Below are 19,079 nucleotides of genomic sequence, written 5' to 3' on the forward strand. Positions count from 1 at the left end.
AAAACTACTATAGAAAGACGATGACAATGAAAGATAACTATTTTCCCTGCAAAGTTGGACACAAGAAGTTAATGGTCGAATTCAAAATTCAGACAATGCTTGAATTCAATTCTTGACAATGCAATGTTTTACTTATCTTCCAACTAAACAATATTAATCCGAAATGATATCTTACCTCACTTGTGAAACATCTCTACGGACAAGATAAACTTAAAAACAAATAATTTTTACTTAAGAATTTATTATTATTTTTCCTATAACGATTACCCATGCATGATTTTGAAATTATTTATGCTTGTTTAAACACACATTGTTGCAAATATCCCTTGTTAACAACCGTCAATGTTGTTGTTCACCATATTCGTCGAGCTTAATGGAACATAACAAAATATAACATTAATAGTATCCAGCAAAGTAAGAATTAACTCAAGTTGGTTCAAGATAATGTGCAGAAAACACAAGCAAAATCCACTATTGCAAAACAGATATGATTAAAAGACAAATTTCTGAGTAACAAACAGTCTAGGCGGTAGCACTGGACAAAAAGGCTCTTCCTGGTTGGCGATTAGCCAATGGTCCATGGCACCCAAGAAGCTGCAAAATAAAAAAAAACAGAACATGTAACTCAGAAAGGATCATTGCCACTAATAATAACTAATTTAAGACACAAGGAAAATCTCATTCAGAAACACAATTTGAAGCATTCCCCAATATAAAATTTTCAGCATGATAAAATGTAAGTGCTATACAGTTTCAATCACAGCACATTGCATTATCAAGCAACTTCACATTACCTTGGCATTGACACCATCAGGCATAATCCTGTTCTCTGACTTGAACTTCAAATAGTCAGTGCGGTTAAACTTGGTGAACCCCCTAAACAAGAATTTAAAACCTAGAGTTAAAACCATGCACAAATTGTACAAATCTATATATATTATCAAATTGATACTCAAATTGTAAATTGTTGAAAACAATAAAAAAAACTTCAGATATATCCATATAGGTTATATATAATGTCCAATGTAAACTAGAAATAGACAAAAACAATTTAAGCAGAAATCACAGAGAACCATTAGTAATTTTGAGTTTGTAAAACCCCTATCTTGAAAGAATAAAAGCAATGTGATTAAATAGATAAATGGAGAACATGCATTAAATGAGTGAGTAACAAATGAAGTAGTGGAACAATCAAACAGGATACATTCACCACTGTTCTTTCAATTCCTTTTCATTTCAAAATTTAAGCTCGCCGGTCTTCATCTTTCTTTCATGGCAATTTAAAGAAATATATGAATCAAGTAAATTGTACACAAATCAGAGATTCATTCAAGTACTGCACAAGACAAACTAATTTAAGATTCATATACGATATAAATAGCAGGTACACAATTTTCATTCAATTGTGAATCAGAAGATTCTGATAACTATACTTTTCACAATTCAAATTCAACAACTGTGAATAAGTTAGCAGTCATGTCTCCAGATACATACCACTTCCTGCTAACAATAATCTTTTGGCGGCCGGGGAACTTGAATTTAGCACGGCGGAGGGCCTCCTGAGCATGGTGGCTGTTGCTGTCCTTGCAGCGGACAGAGAGCAGGACCTGGCCAATAGCCACTCTAGCACAAGTACCCTGTGGCTTTCCAAAGGCACCTCTCATGCCGGTCTGGAGCCTATCAGCTCCGGCACACGAAAGCATCTTGTTGATCCTAAGAACATGGAAGGGATGAACCCTAACCCTCAAGTGGAATGCATCCTTCCCAGCAAATTTTGCCATGTACTTGTTGCACGCAATCCTAGCAGCCTCAAGAGCCTCACTTGAAACATTCTCCTTCTCCCAACTAACCAGATGCACACAGAAGGGAAATTCATCAACACCTTTCTTCTTCATGCCAACATCATAAATCCTGATCTTAGGATCAGGAACACCACGGCAAAACCGCGATTTCGGGTACGGTTTGTTCTTAATTTGACGATAGCACCTTGCTGGTCCTGAATAAAGCACCACAATAACCATTCATGAATACCACATCTAGTTCCACAATTACAATACAAAAATAAATGCACACATTCAAAACAAAACGTGAGACACATTTTGAGACAGAACAACAAACTAATGTTCCAAAACAATGAATTCACACATTCTAAGGTTAATTCTAATACGGAAAAAAAATGGATTTGCATTCAATTTGCAGAACCCACAAGCTAACACCACATAGAAACATAACCCAGTCTCTTAAGAAGAAAAATCGAAAATTTCATTCAGCTAAGTGAGCGAAAATAAAAAGATGCACGAAAGGAAAAGGTTAGGCTGTGAGCGCTTACTTCTACCCATGGCTACGCTTTTGGTTGAGGCAGAAACTAACCCTAGAAAATGAAGAAGAAAGGGTTTTATTTATTTTATACAAAAGCAAAAATGGGCTTACTGTTCATTTTTAATTTACAAATGGGCTTTTCTGTCTACGCTCAACTTTTACTTCCTGCGCCTCCATCATTACTGTATTATCCAATTTATATGTGTTAAATTTTTTGAAAATATTTCAAATTAAATATTTCGAAATATTGTAATATATATATATATATATATATATATATATATATATTAAAAAGCTTGCTCCAAAATATTTATGGAATAAATATTGCAGAATGAAGAGTTTTAAAATTATACGGGTGCAAATAGTAAGTATATATTTACACTCTCAATGTATCTTTTATTGAAGGATGGGCTTTTGTTTTGGGCCCAATTCTTGAACATGGCCAGCCTCCATGCTTTAATTATCTAACCTAGTAACTAATATACATATGTTTGATAAATGATTTAATTAGTTACGTGTTCAAAAAGTTAAGTGTAACTAAAAGTTATTTTTAAAGGTGAATATTTTGTAGGTTTTTATCCCTTTTTTTAGTTTATCTTCAAATTTTAAGTCAAAATTTAGAGATTAAAAATATATTTATTTTTAAAATAATTATCTCATAACTTTTTCTTTTTTTTTAAGAAATTAGACCTGCAATGCAAAATCAACTTATTCATGAGAATTATATGTATCACAAAGTTTTCACGCTATTTACATGGACATAAATTTATTATCAAAATAGATAAAAGAAGTTTAAAAAGTATTATTGAAGAAGCACTACAAACTCCATAACAACAAATGTTGTTGCATAATTGCTCGTATTTGCATAAAAAGTACGGCTTTGATGTGGAAAAAAATGTTCATAAGCTGATCACAAATTAATCCTTCTAAATTTTCTTTCTTCACCTTATGTATTTATTATAATGTTTTAATTATTTTCTCTATGCACTTCTACTCGTGTGCTTTAGGTTTTTTGACAACTCTTTTTGTCTCTAATTTCAAACTTTATGCTAACAGAATTTATGAATTTTACTTGTTATTATTTTCAATTTAGTGATCAATTATAATTTTTTATTTATAATAATGACTATTTTAGTAACTAATAATTTTTTATTTTGTAAATTATTATCTAAATTGGTCACATAGTGACTAACTATTTTTTATTTTTATAATTGGTTTCTAATTGAAAATTTTTTTGTAATGGTTCTTCAAAAAATTATTGTTGATGGATCAATTTATTCTCAAAGGGGGTGATGCTAATGCTATACTTAATATGTTGTTTTCATTGGAGTTCATATTAATTTTATACATGATGAAAGAGATTATGGAAATTACTGATTGTCTTTGCCAAGCTTTCCAAAAACAGTCCCAGGATATACCGAAAGCTATGCAATTGGTTTCTTCTACTAAAATTTTGACTCAAAAGTTAAGAGAGGATGGTTAGCAAAATGTATTGAAAGGTCTGATATTGTTTTTGTGAACAATGTGATAATGATATTCTTGATTCTAATTCTACTTATATTGCACTGTCATGATCGTTTTCGACATAAAAAAGATCATGTCACCGTAAAACATCATTTTAGGGTGAATATATTTTTTGTTACATTGGACAAACAATTACAAGAATTAAATGATAGGTTTAGTGAGCAAACAATGGAACTTTTAACTCTAAGCAATGCTTTAGTTCCTAAGAATGCTTATAAAGCTTTTAACATTAATGATATATGTACTCTTGTGAACCGATATTATCCTTTAGATTTTAGTGAGCAAGAGAAGATTATTTTAAAATTTCAACTTCAAGATTTTATTATTGATGCTCCTAACCATCCATATTTGAATAATTTATCAACCATGCTTGAATTATGTCAATTTTTGGCAAGAACAGGAAAGTCAAGGACATTTTACATCAATCGTTTAATTTGTCTTATTTCAACTCTTCCTATTTCTACATCTACAACAAAAAGAACATTTTTCTGCAATAAAGATTATCAATACAAGATTGCAGAAATAAATGGAAGATAATTTTTTTTTCCAAGAATATGGTTACATACATTGAAAAAGAAACATTTGAAAATTTTAGTTCTGATTCAATTATTAACAGTTCAGGAATTTAAAGGAACGAAGGACAATCTTTTAGAGATATGTATATTTTTTCTAGTTATCATTATAATAAATTATGTATTGATTTTTATTGTATTAGTGATAATAATTAAATATATAAATTTTGAGTATATTATTTTGATTTTGAGTAACAATTTGATCGAGATTCACCACCGTTACTGTTAGTGTATGGTTGGGTACTTCCCGGTCCAACAAAGGGAAACTGGCCGAGATCATCCCGGCCCAGGTAGGAGCGTCCCCACGTGATGGCCCAACCGCGGGGGCTTGGATCCAGCGCAACGCTGGCAGCCCAATAAGCGCAATGGCCGTGTACTCCCCGGCCCTCTTGGTCGAGTACACCCCGGCCCAAGGGATAGCAGGCGGAACATGTGTAACATAGGGGCATCATGCAATCAAACCCCAAAAAAGAAGGAAGTGATATGTGAGAAGTACAGAAGGAAGGAGTTGATATGTGAGAAGTACAGACGGAAGGAGTTGATATTTGAGAAGTACAGACGGCCAAACCCCAAAAAGGAAGGAGTTGATATGTGAGAAGTACAGACGTTCAAACCCCAAAAAGGAAGGAGTGGATCTTTGACAAAAGTACAGACGGACAAACCTTAGAATGGAAAGAATTGATCTTTATTAAAGGGAAAGGGAAAGAACCGATGCGTGCAACCTCAGTCGGAAAGGGAAGGAATCGATCCTCAAATACAAACGGCCCGCAAATATTAATAACAGGTTCATTAAGAAATTAGTATAAATTAAGGCCTAGTGAACAGGTAAAGGTACGCTTTTCTCATTAACCTACTACACTCCATATCAATCTCTCTCTAACTTGAGCGTCGGAGTGCCTGCAGGTACCCCCAACCCGGAGTGCAGACGGCAGGGAGATCCAGGAGGAGTCTAGGGAGGAATAGGAGGAGGTTCGACACAGAGGGTGCTTGAGATCGTCTGGTTTCGCACCGAAATAGTACCAATCAGGTACAATTGGCGCCCACTGTGGGGCCAGACAATTCTCAAGTAGGATGGTGTCGACAAGAGCAGCAGTCGATCATAATTCAGTAGCAGCAGAGATGCAACGAGAGATGAACTGCCAGTTGGAAGAATTAAGGCGCAAGAACCAGGAAGAATTGAATGCCCTAAGAGAGGAGAACCAGCGGATGCGAGCGTAAATTGAGCAGAATCCCCCCCACAGGGAGGAATCCCGTAGCAATGAAGAGAGAGGGGATGGTACCGGACGAGACGAGTCCCGAGCGCAAACCACCACCAACCAAACAGAAGCAAGGCCCAGAGCAGCCATACGCCACCCCTTCGTGGACGGGATCATGGAAGTGGAACTTCCCGCGCGTTGGAAGGGGTTGACTATGAGCCAGTATGATGGCACTACTGATCCGGAGGAGCACGTGGACGTCTTCACCACCTAGGCAGGATTGTATACTTCGGACGACGCAATCCTCTGTCGTGTTTTCCCAACATCCCTAAAAGGGCCTGCACTCAATTGGTTCACATGATTACCACCAAACTCTATCGACTGTTTCGATACGTTGGCCACCCGTTTCGGCATACAGTTTGCCACTAGTAAGTCACACCACCTTACTTCTCTGGCATTGGTAAATATACGACAGGAAAAAGGAGAGTCTCTGCGGGAGTTTATGGAGCGATTTGGGAAGATATCCTTGAATATCTCTAATTTAAATCCTGAGGTCGCCATGCATCACCTCATCACAGCACTAAAGCCTTGCCCTTTCGTTGACAGTCTATGCAAGAAGCCCGTGAACAATCTGGATGAGCTTCGGACCAAGGCCACCAAATTCATGCAGATGGAGGAATTGAAAGAATTCCGCAATACAACTCGACCGGACGCACAGGAGAAAAGGCACCATGATAGAGAGCGAACGTTAGCATCCCAATCCGGCCACAGGTTCAAAGACTCTAGGCAGCCGAAACACAGCGGGTACACGCCCCTCCTGTCCAACAGAGCCAGAATTCTGGAAGAAGCACTGAACACCGATCTAATAACAGCCCCTCAAAGGGCCCCGACTCCCCCGAACGTCGATACCACTAAGCATTGTCGGTATCACCGAAATTGTGGGCATACAACAAAGGAATGTTTTACCTTGAAAGACAAAATCGAGGAACTGATACAGGCCGAACACCTAAGAATATTCGTAAAATGGGAAGGCGGGGGATTCTCTTCAAGGGGAGAACGAGAAAAACGCTACAAGGAGCAACCACGAAGGACGTCAGGGTACCGAAAGAGGGAAGGAGAGGGCACCCGCAAAAGGGCCGAACCCAAAAAAGATGATGAGCGGGATACGAGAGAAATGCCACTGAGGGGAGTAATTAATTACATTTCAGGAGGCTTCGCAGGAGGTGGAGCCACTACGTTTGCAAGGAAGAAGTATGTGCGAGCGATTCAGAGTGTCAATGCCGTGATAGTATGTCCCAGACGGCACATGCCACCCATCACGTTTCGAGACGACGATTTCCAAGCGATCGACCACCAGCATGACGACCCAATGGTGATATCAGTAGAGATCGAGGACTTCGCGATCAGGAAAACCCTGGTGGACCCGGGTAGTTCAGTGGACATCCTATACTGGGGCACTCTCAGAAAACTGAAAATTCCATAAGGGGAGATCCAGCAATACTCAGAGCCGATCGTGGGCTTCGTAGGGGAGCGAGTGAACACAAAAGGCTACGTTGATTTGTTCGCCTGGAGCGCGGTCGACATGCCAGACATCGACCTAAGAGTAGCCAGTCACAAGTTGTCTATTCTTCGGGAAGCTCGGCCTGTTGCACAGAAAAGAAGAAAGATGGGGGGAGAAAATAGGGAGGCAGCCAAAGCGGAAGTACATAAGTTAATTTCAGCAGGCTTCATCAAGGAGGCCACCTACACGACCTGGCTGGCCAACGTAGTGTTGGTAAAAAAGGAAAATGGCAAATGGCGGATGTGTACAGACTACACCAACCTCAACAAGGCGTGCCCTAAAGACACGTACCCTCTCCCAAGCATCGATAGATTGGTAGACGGTGCAGCTGGACACAGGGTGCTTAGTTTTTGGGACGCGTACTCTGGGTACAATCAGATCCCAATGTATCCTCCTAACAAAGAAAAAACGGCGTTCATCACGGAAGAAGCTAACTTCTACTATGAAGTCATGCCTTTTGGACTAAAAAATGCTGGAGCCACATACCAGCGGCTGATGGACAAGGTGTTTCGTCATCTCATCGAAAGGTGTATGGAGGTCTACGTCGACGACATGGTAGTCATGTCAGATTCACTCGAGCAACACGTCAAAGATTTGGACGAGGTCTTGGCAGCTGTACGGAAGTATGACATGAGACTGAATCCAGAAAAGTGTGTTTTCAGTGTTGCAGACGGAAAATTCCTGGGTTTCATGTTAACCCACAGGGGAATAGAGGCCAATCCCGACAAGTGTCAAGCAGTTGTTAACATGAGGAGTCCAACCAACATCAAGGAGATACAAAGATTGGTAGGGAGGCTAACTGCGTTATCACATTTTATGCCTAAGTTAGCAGAAAGAATCCAGCCGATGCTTAGGCTCATGAAAAAAGCGCAAAAATTAGTATGGGATGAGGCTTGCAAGCAATCTTTCCAAGCGTTGAAGGAGTATTTGTCTTCTCCCCCAGTACTACAGAAGCCTAGCAAGGGGAAACCCCTGTTAGTATATCTGGCCATCTCTACCAATGCTATTAGCGCGGCCATTGTACAAGATCAGGCGGGGGACCAACGACCCGTATACTTTATCAGCAAAGCCCTACACGATGCAGAACTGCGCTACCAGACAGTGGAAAAGGTAATCCTAGCACTTGTGATAACAACCAGACGACTACGATCATACTTTCAGGGAAACGAGGTAATAGTCAAGTCTGACTACCCAATACACAAAGTCTTGAGGCGACCTGACCTCGCCGGCCGAATGGTTGGGTGGTCCGTAGAACTATCTGAGTATCATCTTCGATGTGAAGCTCGAGGGTCGATCAAGGGACAATGCCTGGCAGACTTTGTCAATGAATTAGCAAGAGATCCTGACATGCGCGAGGAAGGTTGGATCCTGTCGGTGGATGGCTCCTCAAACGTGAAAGGTGGGGGTGCTGGGATTGTTTTGCAAGGACCGAATGATTTATTACTCGAGCAAGCTTTGCGCTTTGGTTTTAAACCCTCTAACAATCAGGCAGAATATGAAGCATTAATAGCAGGGTTGACCCTCGCAGCAGACATGGGAGCAGATACGGTGACATGCCGAACGGATTCTCAGCTGATCGTAAGACACTTGGACGACACTTTCCAGGTAAAGGACCCCCTCCTATTACGATATTATCACGTTGTGCAGGGCATGTTGAACAGATTCAGAATAGCAAGCGTAAAGCATGTTGATAAAGCCCAAAATTCTAGAGCCGACTTGCTCTCGAAGTTGGCAACTACCAAAGTAAAGGGACAACATCATACAATGATCCATGCCACGCTCGACCGTCCTACTGTAACTTTGGCAGAATGCAATACTACTAAGACAGTCGCACAAGAAGAGGAAGAGTGGATGACTCTTATTATACAGTTCATTCAACACGGCGACACGGACGGAATTGATGACCCCATCATGCGTAAGAAAGCTTCTCGGTTCACTTTGGTTGGTGAAGAATTGTACAAACAAGACTTCTCCAACCCTCTGTTAAAATGCGTCACAAACCGCCAAGCCCAGTATATTATGGAGGAGTTACACACGGGGATTTGTGGCTTACATTCAGGATCCCGAACCATGGCAGCTCGGGTATTACGAGCAGGATACTATTGGCCGACTGTCAAAGAAGACTGCGAGAAGTACGTAAGGAAGTGCACCCAATGCCAACAGCATGGTAACATGATACATCTCAAGTCAGGGGAGTTGCACGGTATTACCTCCCCTTGGCCTTTCGCCAAGTGGGACATGGATATTCTAGGGTCCTTCAGCCCAGGGAAAGGTCAGGTAAAGTTCTTATTGGTAGCTATAGACTACTTCACTAAATGGATTGAGGCGGAGCCACTGGCCTTGATCACGGCCCAGCAGGTACAAAAATTTGTCTTGAAGAATATAGTGTGCAGGTTCGGCATACCAAGCATCGTCATAACAGATAATGGTAGACAGTTTATCGACAAGGGGTTAGCCCAGTTCTATAGGGGACTCCATATACAACATATAACCAGCTCAGTTGAGCACCCACAAACAAATGGGCAAGACGAAGCAGCAAACAAGGTCATACTGCGAGAACTTAAGAAGAGGTTGGGAGATGCCAAAGGAAAGTGGGCTGACGAGTTATTAGAAGTCTTATGGGCTTATCGCTTCACCCCGCAGTCAACAACACAAGAGACACCCTACTGCTTAGCATATGGAGTAGACGCAATGATCCTGGTCAAGATTGGAGAGCCCTCTTTACGGAGCCGCCTGTTCGACATGCGTCTTAATGAAGAAAGCATGCTAACAAGCTTGGACCTGGTTCAAGAGCTCCGAGATCAAGTGCGCATTCGGGAGGAGGCATCCAAACTAAGGGCCCAGTGCCGCTATAATACTAAAGTCAAACCCCGATCTTTTCACCAGGGAGATCTAGTATGGCGTATGGCAAGTGCCGCCCGGAAGCATGAAGGGAAGTTCTCGCCCAATTGGGAAGGGCCATTTCGAATCAATGAAGCTGTGGGAAACGGCGCATACAGGTTGGAGCACCTATCTGGTGCCCCTGTCCCGACCACCTGGAACGCCTCACATCTCAAGTTTTATAACAGTTAGTTTGTCAAACATTTATTTTCCAGACTCTTTTGTGATTTCGATTGCGCAATAAATGATGTACTCTTTCCTACCTTGATTTTTTTTCCTAAGGAGGGTTTTTGGTCAAGAAGGTTTTAACGAGGCATCATAGTCATAAATAAAGCTTGATTATTTCATTATTATCCTATAATTATCTTATCTATTGTCAACACACGCATGTATCCCGATCAAGCGCAACAAACAGTTAAAATCTTGCACTCTCTCATGGGAAAGGAAGCTTCATCGAACTAGATGATCCCCCCATACCTATACCAATGGGAAAGGAAGCTTCATCGCCCTAGATGATCCCCCCATACACGCAAAACCTAAGATAATACGCAACCATACAAAAGCTTAAGGAGCAGACGACCTAAAAGAAAATGCAATCCTGGCCAGAAGTGCCCGAGTACATCCCGGCCAGGAGCGGCCAAGTACATCTCGGCCAAAGGTGGCCTGCCACATCATGGCCAAAAGTGGCCGAGCACATCTCACCTTCACCTGCAAATACAAATGGCTAGCGACATACAAAGAGGCACAAGCAGCAGATGCAAACACAAAAATCTAAAAGAAAGTTTGAAGCATAACATCCAAACATACAATGTGTGTTAATACATGTCCAACAAGTAGAAAATCAAAGCTCGACAAATAGTTTCTAAAAACTAGAAAATACAAAATAACATATCAATCCTCGGGGGAAGCAGTAGGTTTTTGTTGCCCAGCAGCAGGGATGTCCTCCACAGCTATGACGGAATCTTGGTACACATTCTCATCAATATTAAAACGCCATCTCCCGCGTCAAAGTTAAAATAGTGAGCAGCCTGGCACAGGACCTTGTGAAAACCTTCCTCATGCTGGGACATCACGTACCCCTCCAACTGGTAAATCCGGCCAGCTTTCTCAGCGTTATCCCTCTTCTCAATCGCCAGCTCCTCCTCTAGACGCTCCAAGGCCGCCTGGGAATCCTCATCTTTCTTCTCGAAATCCCTGCAGCGCGTCTTCAAGACATTACGCTCTGCTAGCAGTTGAGATCGCTCATTTTTCACACTTCCCAACTGAAGTGAAACCTCTTGCCTCATGTTATTGGCCTCAGCTAATTCCCTCTATAAACTCTCTATTTCAGCAGCCAGTTTGCTTGTCTTTGGTAGTTGGCTTAGCACTATGTTCAGATGGCGACCCATCACCATCGCCCTGGCATGAAATTCATTCAGCGCATATAGCACAATCTCAGGACGCATGGCTGAAACAATCTCAGCCTCCTCCGATGATAAGGAAACCTCTATGCCTTGGTTGATTTTGAGTTGCGCATCAAACATCGCAGACAAAGCGTCAGCCGCGCCATCAGCAGAGAAAGTGCCTCGAGACTTCTTGGGGGAGGATGATCGGGGAGTACTCGGCCTTGCGGTACAATCCCTACGCTTGCTTTTCTTCTTCGCCGCGGCAGGAGGCATCAGGTCGCCCTTTTGGGAAGTCATCTCCACGGGAACATGGCTAGCACTCTCACCTCCTTTCCTCTTCTTCTCCTCTAGCTTTTTCCTCCTCAGTTCCAGAAACACTTCTTTGCTAGAAGGACCAACAGCAGCCATGATATCTGCAAAAAAGAAATAAGCGTTAGTCCAAACATACCAGATGCATCTCTAGGGGGAGTCAGACGAACATACATACCGAAAAGGTCATCGCGCGGACGAGAGGAACTAAACACACCAATAATTTTCTTGGAGGAGAGTTTCTTGGGCAATTGGTCCAAATAAGATAGCATATACAGATCCTCCTGGGTAAGGGATGCTCTCGGCCAAACTCGATAGGGGGTGGGATGTTTGGTCCAGTAGAACGAGAATTTGGGCTCGCCATTTTCAAAGTAAAAATATCTAGCCCCAGCGGACCGAATGACTACCTTAAAGAAACTAGTCTTAAACCTTTTAAAAGATTGCGTATAAGACGCAAGTAAACACTGGTGACTTTGACCCACTAGAGACAACCAACTAATCAGATCCCCCGGATGCGTACAGTAGTACTGCAAGAAAACCTGCGGGGAGGGTCTCAAATGGAACACTCGACAGACCAGTCGGAACGCTTGAAGGGACGCCCAACTATTAGGATGCAGCTGGGTGGGTGGTACATTCAGCACCCGTAGCACTCCCATTGTAAAGTCATCGAAGGGAAGACGCACATGCAAATCAGAGACTAAGGTAGAGTACATGTAGAAAAAGTCACGCGAATGACCTTCTCGACCGTGACACACATTATCCCCACTCCTGGCTCGCTTTACACTAATAATACGATCGTCTACTGTATCAGCTAGAATATCATACTTCTTACGAAAATCAACTATGGTGGCAGATTTACTAAACCTAGACAAAGGGAGTTTCACCCGGGGATCTACCCACTCGTACCCCGGGTGACGCAGGCCGAGAACTCCTCGGCACCCACAGAGTCCTCATCGTCCCTCTGCACACTATCACTACACGGGGAGTCAGACATGGTCCCCTCCTCCTCAGAATCGCTATGCCTATTGGAAAGATAATAAGCAGAGGAGGACGACATACCTGGGATGGCGTAGACAGGAAAGGCTCGGCTGGTGGTGGCTCACTTCCTAAATGAATCCTTTGCCTCACAACATCAAGACCTCACCTCTATTTATAGTGGACCACTCTCACAAAAGTAACCCCTTCATCACCATGAGATCTCGTTCCATCCAACGATTGTCGGCACATCTCCTTTAAAACTCCCCACCTAAACCATCTCATTATTATGACAAGACAGCCTCGAACGACGAGCCAAGTTAAATACTTTCCCTTTCCCCATAATTAAAACAAGTATCATAAACACAGGTGGTTGGGGACGCCTCAACACCATTTCCAAAGGCAACACATCATAGCCTCTTGTGAACTTTGTTCACTACGAGCCTAGGGGGGCTGGTGTTAGTGTATGGCCGGGTACTTCCCGGCCCAACAAAGGGAAACTGGCCGGGATCATCCCGGCCCAGGTAGGAGCGTCCCCATGTGATGGCCCAACCGCGGGGGCTTGGATCCAGCGCAACGCTGGCAGCCCAATAAGCGTAGTGGCCGTGTACTCCCCGGCCCTCTTGGCCGAGTACACCCCGGCCCAAGGGGTAGCAGGCGGAACATGTGTTACAGAGGGGCAGCATGCAATCAAACCCCAAAAATGAAGGAAGTGATATGTGAGAAGTACAGAAGGAAGGAGTTGATATGTGAGAAGTACAGACGGAAGGAGTTGATATTTGAGAAGAACAGACGACCAAACCCCAATAGTGAAGGAGTTGATATGTGAGAAGTACAGACGGCCAAACCCCAAAAAGGAAGGAGTGGATCTTTGACAAAAGTACAGACGGACAAATCTTAGAATGGAAAAAACTGATCTTTATTAAAGGCACATAAGAACAATTCCAGCCAATAAGGAAAGAACCGATGCGTGCAACTTCAGTCAGAAAGGGAAGGAATCGATCCTCAAATACAAACGGCCCGCAAATATTAATAACAGGTCCATTAAGAAATTAGTATAAATTAAGGCCTAGTGAACAGGTAAAGGTACGCTTTTCTCACTAACCTACTACACCCCATAATCTCTCTCTAACTTGAGCATCGGAGTGCCTGCAGGTACCCCCACTCCCGGAGTGCAGACGGTAGGGAGATCCAGGAGAAGTCTAGGGAGGAACAGAGGGTGCTTGAGATCGTCTGATTTCGCACCGAAATAATACCAATCAGGTACAGTTACCCTTTCAAACAATTTTTTTTTCTCATCTTCAAAGTCATCTATTAAGTAAGCTTTAGTGTAATAAAGAGAAAGTGAAAAAGGTAACTAATTTTGGTTGTTTAGTCTAAAAAGAAGAGATGAAGAGAGAAAATTATGAGACCCAATTGTTTTTTTGGACATAAAGACAAAAAAAATGAATAGATTGCGTTAAACACATCAAATTTAAAAAATAATTTTAAATTTGTTTCAAGTAGGATATTGATGTGATCTTTATGAAAAGTGAATCATTACTCACCAATTTGATCATGAATAGATCATATTATGTTCTTTGTCCACGAATTAAAGAAGTTCTAACAATATGAGAAAAAATATTTTATTCAATTTCCACCTACTCAAAGTTAAATAATTTTTGTCTTAAAAAAACATGAAAATATAGAATAAGAGAAAATGATCATTAGGTGTAAGAAATTAATGAAAACAATATTATAATATTTGGTAATAGTAATAGTTGATTTTTGTGAAGCATTTTTAAATCGCAATATATTGGGGGAGAAAATATGTACTACTAATAATTTTCATATTATATGAAATTTTGCTTGCAAATTTGTTAAAAAAAATTGTAAGAAAAAACTTTTTCTTACTATTTTTTTTAAGAATTTTAATTAGTAAATAATTCCTTTGTGGGTAATTATTTCCTACAAAATTATAAAATTCGCAAGTATTTCCTGTAAAATTTGTTTCGAAAAGTGTTTTATACAAAATATTTTAAAAAAACTGGCAACAATTTTTTTCAAATTTCTTTTTATAACAAAATTTATAAGTATTTTTTAAAAAAAAAAACTTCAAAACAAAATTAGGAGGAAATATAATTTTTTTTAATAATGATGCATGTACAATACAAGATGCAATCTTTCAATACAAATATTGTAAATAAACAAAAAATCTCTTGTTTTCCATAATAATGAATATTCGTGAAGATGGCCAAAAGCATAAACTATCATGCATAGCAACACTATTTCTTTCTTAAAATGATTGATAAAATGCAAAAAGTGTCGTTTGGAAACTGCTGATAATGCATTTTTAAGTTTGGCTCATTATTTATTATTGCAGGTTACAGCACTTGGACAAATCTTCTGTCAACGTTTTCACTAAGTTGTCCACTTTCATGGTGACTTTAGGGTTCATCTGCAACATGAGACAATCATTTATTTACATCATGGTCCATGCATAACACTATATTATTATTTTAATGTTCCATGTGATAAGCATGTAAAGGTGACAAAGATAATAACTAGGTAAATAAATATTCTTATTCTTACAAACAACATACTAATTTATTCTATATATCGTAACATGTAAGTGTTGGCAAGAAGACATCACGTGATTGTAATTATTCTTAGCAAATATCTTAAAATAATTAACGATTAAATATATTTTTTATCTCTTAATTTTTATTTAAAATTAAAATTAGTTGATCTTCGAAATTTTGGACCAATTTAGTCTCTCATCTTTAAAAGCTGGATGAATTTAGTCATTTTAATCAAATTTTGTTAAGCATGTTTGACGTTTTAAACGCGTTTCTCAACTAATATTGAAGTGAAAATGAGTTAAACGATGTAAACAATTCAAATAGTACCATGAAACACGTTTGAAATGTCAAATAAACTTAAAAAAATGTGATTAAAAGGACTAAATACACACATTTATAAAGTTTGGAGACTAAATTAGTTCAAAGTTTCGAAGTAAACCCTAAACCCTAAAAATCATTTTCCATTTCTAATTGGATAATGATATTTTGACTACTAAATTTTGACAACTTTCTCTTACAATATGATATGTCATTTTTTAAGTGATTTTGAAATATTGAGAAGGAGAAAATAGAAAAAATGGAAAACCACTTAAAATATGCCACATAAGATTGTAAGAGAAAATTGTCAAAATTTAGTAATAAAAAATCATTTTTCCTTTCTAATTTTCACTGAAAATTAGAGACTAACAACATATTTAACCCGATATTCAGATGAAACTGAAATCACATGAAACTGAAACTTGAAAGCAAAACTAGGCATGCCAAAATAATGAGATGCATGTATGAAGATAAAACAAAAACACTACTGACACATATATGCTTTCTTTAATGTCGAAACAACGAAACTGGTATATTCATAACGTGTGTGATCATACGAAGAGAATGCATACCTCAGCAATGCTGGTAATGGTGAGAGCAGAATTCCCAAAAGGCAAAACATTGCTGCAAACAACAGAAAGATTATGAGCTTGAAGCTTCGCCATTACATTCTGCACAATGTTCCTTTTCATCTCACACGTTACTCTGATCAGCACATCTTTTCCTGCTACTCTTGCTTCAACCTTCCAACATTTCTTCGTTGCTTTATCATCATCATCACCACCTTCATATGAAAACTCATAACCAACCATGTTGCTTTTCCTCACTTTCATGCACCCTTCTGATTCTATCTTCCTCTTCTCTTTCTCTTTCTCCAAATCTTTCACACGCTGCTCAAGACACTTCACGTATTCTATAGCCTTGGTAAGAACAGAAACCTTGTCCGTCTACACACATGTTCAGAAAAATTGAACATTCATGCAAAGCAAAATCATCTTTGCACCTATTGAACAATCTATATCATTTGCTGGATTTTTCTGTACTGTTCATCTACTATGTTTTCAAAAAGATCTTTTAAAGTATTAGCATACTGTATTTTTAATGTTCAATAGAAAATAACATAAAAAGACTCGGTAGAGAATCTGAACTCTGTGAAAATAGATAAAAAGTGAATGATCTGATAACCTTTTTCAAGCCAGGAATAAGGGCAGAAAGAGCGATGAACATTTTGGTGATATTCTCTCTCCTTTTTCTCTCAGCCATTATGTGATCAAGTGTCTGAGAAGAGTTTCTTTCCCTCTTGAGGGGTTTTCTGCTTTTTTCTTCTGTCTGCTGCTTTGAGTTGTCACCAACATGTTTGCATGTTGTTTTCTTTGAAGTGGAATCCTCAAACGACAGAACACAAGACTTTGGTTTCTGAGGAGAAGCATGTTGTGTGAGACTTGGCATGTTCTCTTCCAAAGATGAAAAATTGCTTTTTTTGCATGACTCTTCTGCAGGAACCATTGAACTGTCTCCGTTAAATTCTTCTCCAACAGAGTTCATGTCAAAATCACTTAGAATATGCCAATCACTTTCCTCCTGCAAAAACAACAAAAGAGAACAATTTTTAGGAACTAAGGTTGTGTATTAGGTTATATACCATATTTCATATGTTACGTACCAAAATTGAAACCCATCTTTGCCATGACTCATCATCCATTTTGTCCATCAAACCTGGAACATGGCTGTAGTGCAGTTTATATATGGTTATGCTGTTGAGGGGAGAAGCCCAAACTGAGCGATGTGGGACTCCTTTCGGTGCCATTATTGGTCATTGATTGATATAGTGTTTGATTAGAGTAAAGTATTGGTAGTTTGAGAAAGACGATATATATGTGGCTGAGGCTAAAGACACGACCCTCTCACTTTTCTGCTACAAGTGGCATTGCGATTTCATTTTGTAATTATGTTGTAAAGCCGTAATTAAAATAGTAAAAGGTTTATATTATTATAAATGAACATGTTGTTGTGTTGGGACCAAAATAAGTGTTTAACTTTACTAAGTTGAACAAGATTGTTGTGAAAAAGATTTCGAAGTTTAAATGATTAGAGCATTTTGTACTAAAAATAGTAAATTAGATTTCAGATATATATATTTTTTTATGTATTTCAACCAATTAAATTGTCTAAGGGCCAAATTTTGATCCACTTTTATCATCTCACTTTGTAATAAAAGAATGTAAAAAATATAAGGTTAAAATATATTTTTGGTCCCAATTTTCGTCAACTTTTGTCAGATAAGTCATAGTTTTGGTTGTACGTTCAAATAGGTCTCAATTTTCGTCAATTTTGTTCAATTGGGTCCTTTTTTGCTAACACCATTTAAATCATTAACGGCTATAAACAGTGACTGCCACGTGTCACTTCGTGGTTTTTTTAATTTTTTTTTTAATTTATTTTATTTTATTTTATTTTTTAAAATTTTTTTAAATGTCCACGTGTCAACCCAGTAGCGTGTCACGTGTCAAAGTCAATGTTATATATTCAATTTGGTCCCTATATTTGTTATTTTTGTTCAATTTAGTCCAAATTTTTGTTAACATGAATCAATTTAGTCTCTCTCCAAATTGAAACCAAATTTAATTTTTATATTAAAATTCACATTTTTTATTAAATATTTTTATATAATATATTAAAATTCACATCATTATAACTTTGATATAAAAATTAAATTTGGTCACATATTCGATAGGAACAAAATTGGTCAATTTTAAACAAAATTGGGACTAAATTGAACAAAAATAATAAATATATGGACTAAATTGGATATAGAACATTGACTTTGACACGTGATACGCTACTGGGTTGACACGTGGACCTTTAAAAAAAGTAAAAAATAAAAAAATAAAAAAAACACGAAGTGACACGTGGCAATCATTGTTCATGGCCATTAATGATTTTAACATTGTTAGCAAAAAAAGACCCAATTGAACAAATTTGACGAAAATTAGGACCAAAAAGGTATTTTAACCAAAATATAATAACATTGAATTGAATCACAAAATTTAATCCTTTTATCAATGTTGTTGCATACCATGTGTTTTATAAAAACACAAAAAAAAGGTTTATTTTTGTTTTTGTGAAATTTGTTGTCTAATTTGAGTTATGAATTGCAAGTGTCACTTTTTGGAAAACGATACTTGAATTTTTCACTTTATTACTTGTGCGATTTGGTATACTTGTCAATCTCGTAACATTAGAGTTTTTGTTTTCCCTTCATCCAATGAAAACAAAAGCGATACCTAAAGCCCTCCACATTTGGAAAATCACATACACACGGTTAATCTTATCATCCATATCATTCTCAATGACAAACTCAAGTACACTTTTGCATATTTTTCATGATGAATTCAATTATGAGTTCAATAAAGATTAATATATGATTGTGCTATGCATTTGGGTAAAAGCATGTGTTTAGGCACAATTATTATTTCTTA

At 38.8% G+C, this 19,079-nt stretch overlaps 5 protein-coding genes across 5 annotated transcripts; 2 read left to right on the forward strand and 3 right to left on the reverse strand.

Annotated features, from left to right (window-relative positions):
• Positions 1 to 364: 364 nt before the first annotated feature.
• LOC114165761 (60S ribosomal protein L10) lies at positions 365 to 2,385 on the reverse strand. The gene is made up of 4 exons (XM_028050331.1): positions 2,330 to 2,385; positions 1,495 to 1,996; positions 795 to 876; positions 365 to 594 (listed from the first exon to the last, which is right to left on the reverse strand). The coding sequence occupies exons 1-4, from the start codon at positions 2,337 to 2,339 to the stop codon at positions 523 to 525; spliced, it is 666 nt and encodes a 221-aa protein (XP_027906132.1). The 5' UTR covers positions 2,340 to 2,385; the 3' UTR covers positions 365 to 522.
• Positions 2,386 to 5,786: 3,401 nt separating this feature from the next.
• Positions 5,787 to 7,094, forward strand: LOC114166927. The gene is made up of 2 exons (XM_028051813.1): positions 5,787 to 5,864; positions 6,087 to 7,094. The coding sequence occupies exons 1-2, from the start codon at positions 5,787 to 5,789 to the stop codon at positions 7,092 to 7,094; spliced, it is 1,086 nt and encodes a 361-aa protein (XP_027907614.1).
• Positions 7,095 to 7,193: 99 nt separating this feature from the next.
• Positions 7,194 to 10,244, forward strand: LOC114166928. The gene has a single exon (XM_028051815.1). The coding sequence runs from the start codon at positions 7,194 to 7,196 to the stop codon at positions 10,242 to 10,244; it is 3,051 nt and encodes a 1,016-aa protein (XP_027907616.1).
• A 628-nt stretch (positions 10,245 to 10,872) lies between these two features.
• On the reverse strand, positions 10,873 to 14,477 carry LOC114167466. Its single transcript, XM_028052559.1, has 2 exons — positions 11,925 to 14,477; positions 10,873 to 11,850 (listed from the first exon to the last, which is right to left on the reverse strand). Exons 1-2 carry the CDS (start codon positions 12,457 to 12,459, stop codon positions 11,363 to 11,365), a joined length of 1,023 nt encoding a protein of 340 aa, XP_027908360.1. The 5' UTR covers positions 12,460 to 14,477; the 3' UTR covers positions 10,873 to 11,362.
• Positions 14,478 to 14,968: 491 nt separating this feature from the next.
• On the reverse strand, positions 14,969 to 17,483 carry LOC114166535 (transcription factor bHLH18-like). Its single transcript, XM_028051284.1, has 4 exons — positions 17,264 to 17,483; positions 16,786 to 17,181; positions 16,173 to 16,547; positions 14,969 to 15,158 (listed from the first exon to the last, which is right to left on the reverse strand). Exons 1-4 carry the CDS (start codon positions 17,405 to 17,407, stop codon positions 15,075 to 15,077), a joined length of 999 nt encoding a protein of 332 aa, XP_027907085.1. The 5' UTR covers positions 17,408 to 17,483; the 3' UTR covers positions 14,969 to 15,074.
• Between the last annotated feature and the right edge of the window lie 1,596 nt (positions 17,484 to 19,079).

This window comes from Vigna unguiculata, chromosome 10 (genome assembly GCF_004118075.2).
Source record: "Vigna unguiculata cultivar IT97K-499-35 chromosome 10, ASM411807v1, whole genome shotgun sequence".
Lineage (NCBI taxonomy): Eukaryota > Viridiplantae > Streptophyta > Magnoliopsida > Fabales > Fabaceae > Vigna > Vigna unguiculata.

Coding starts and splice junctions, on each gene's coding strand:
- LOC114166927 (XM_028051813.1), top strand. CDS start 5,787: ATGGAAGTGGAACTTCCCGCGCGTTGGAAGGGGTTGACTATGAGCCAG. Junction 5,865..6,086: donor CTACTGATCCGGAGGAGCAC/GTGGACGTCTTC, acceptor AATATACGACAG/GAAAAAGGAGAGTCTCTGCG.
- LOC114166928 (XM_028051815.1), top strand. CDS start 7,194: ATGCCAGACATCGACCTAAGAGTAGCCAGTCACAAGTTGTCTATTCTT.
- LOC114167466 (XM_028052559.1), bottom strand. CDS start 12,459: ATGTACTCTACCTTAGTCTCTGATTTGCATGTGCGTCTTCCCTTCGAT. Junction 11,851..11,924: donor TCCGCGCGATGACCTTTTCG/GTATGTATGTTC, acceptor TCTTTTTTGCAG/ATATCATGGCTGCTGTTGGT.
- LOC114166535 (XM_028051284.1), bottom strand. CDS start 17,407: ATGGCACCGAAAGGAGTCCCACATCGCTCAGTTTGGGCTTCTCCCCTC. Junction 16,548..16,785: donor TTATTCCTGGCTTGAAAAAG/GTTATCAGATCA, acceptor ACATGTGTGTAG/ACGGACAAGGTTTCTGTTCT. Junction 15,159..16,172: donor CCATTACCAGCATTGCTGAG/GTATGCATTCTC, acceptor CTCATGTTGCAG/ATGAACCCTAAAGTCACCAT.
- LOC114165761 (XM_028050331.1), bottom strand. Junction 877..1,494: donor ATTATTGTTAGCAGGAAGTG/GTATGTATCTGG, acceptor ATTCTTGTTTAG/GGGGTTCACCAAGTTTAACC. Junction 595..794: donor CTGATGGTGTCAATGCCAAG/GTAATGTGAAGT, acceptor TTTATTTTGCAG/CTTCTTGGGTGCCATGGACC.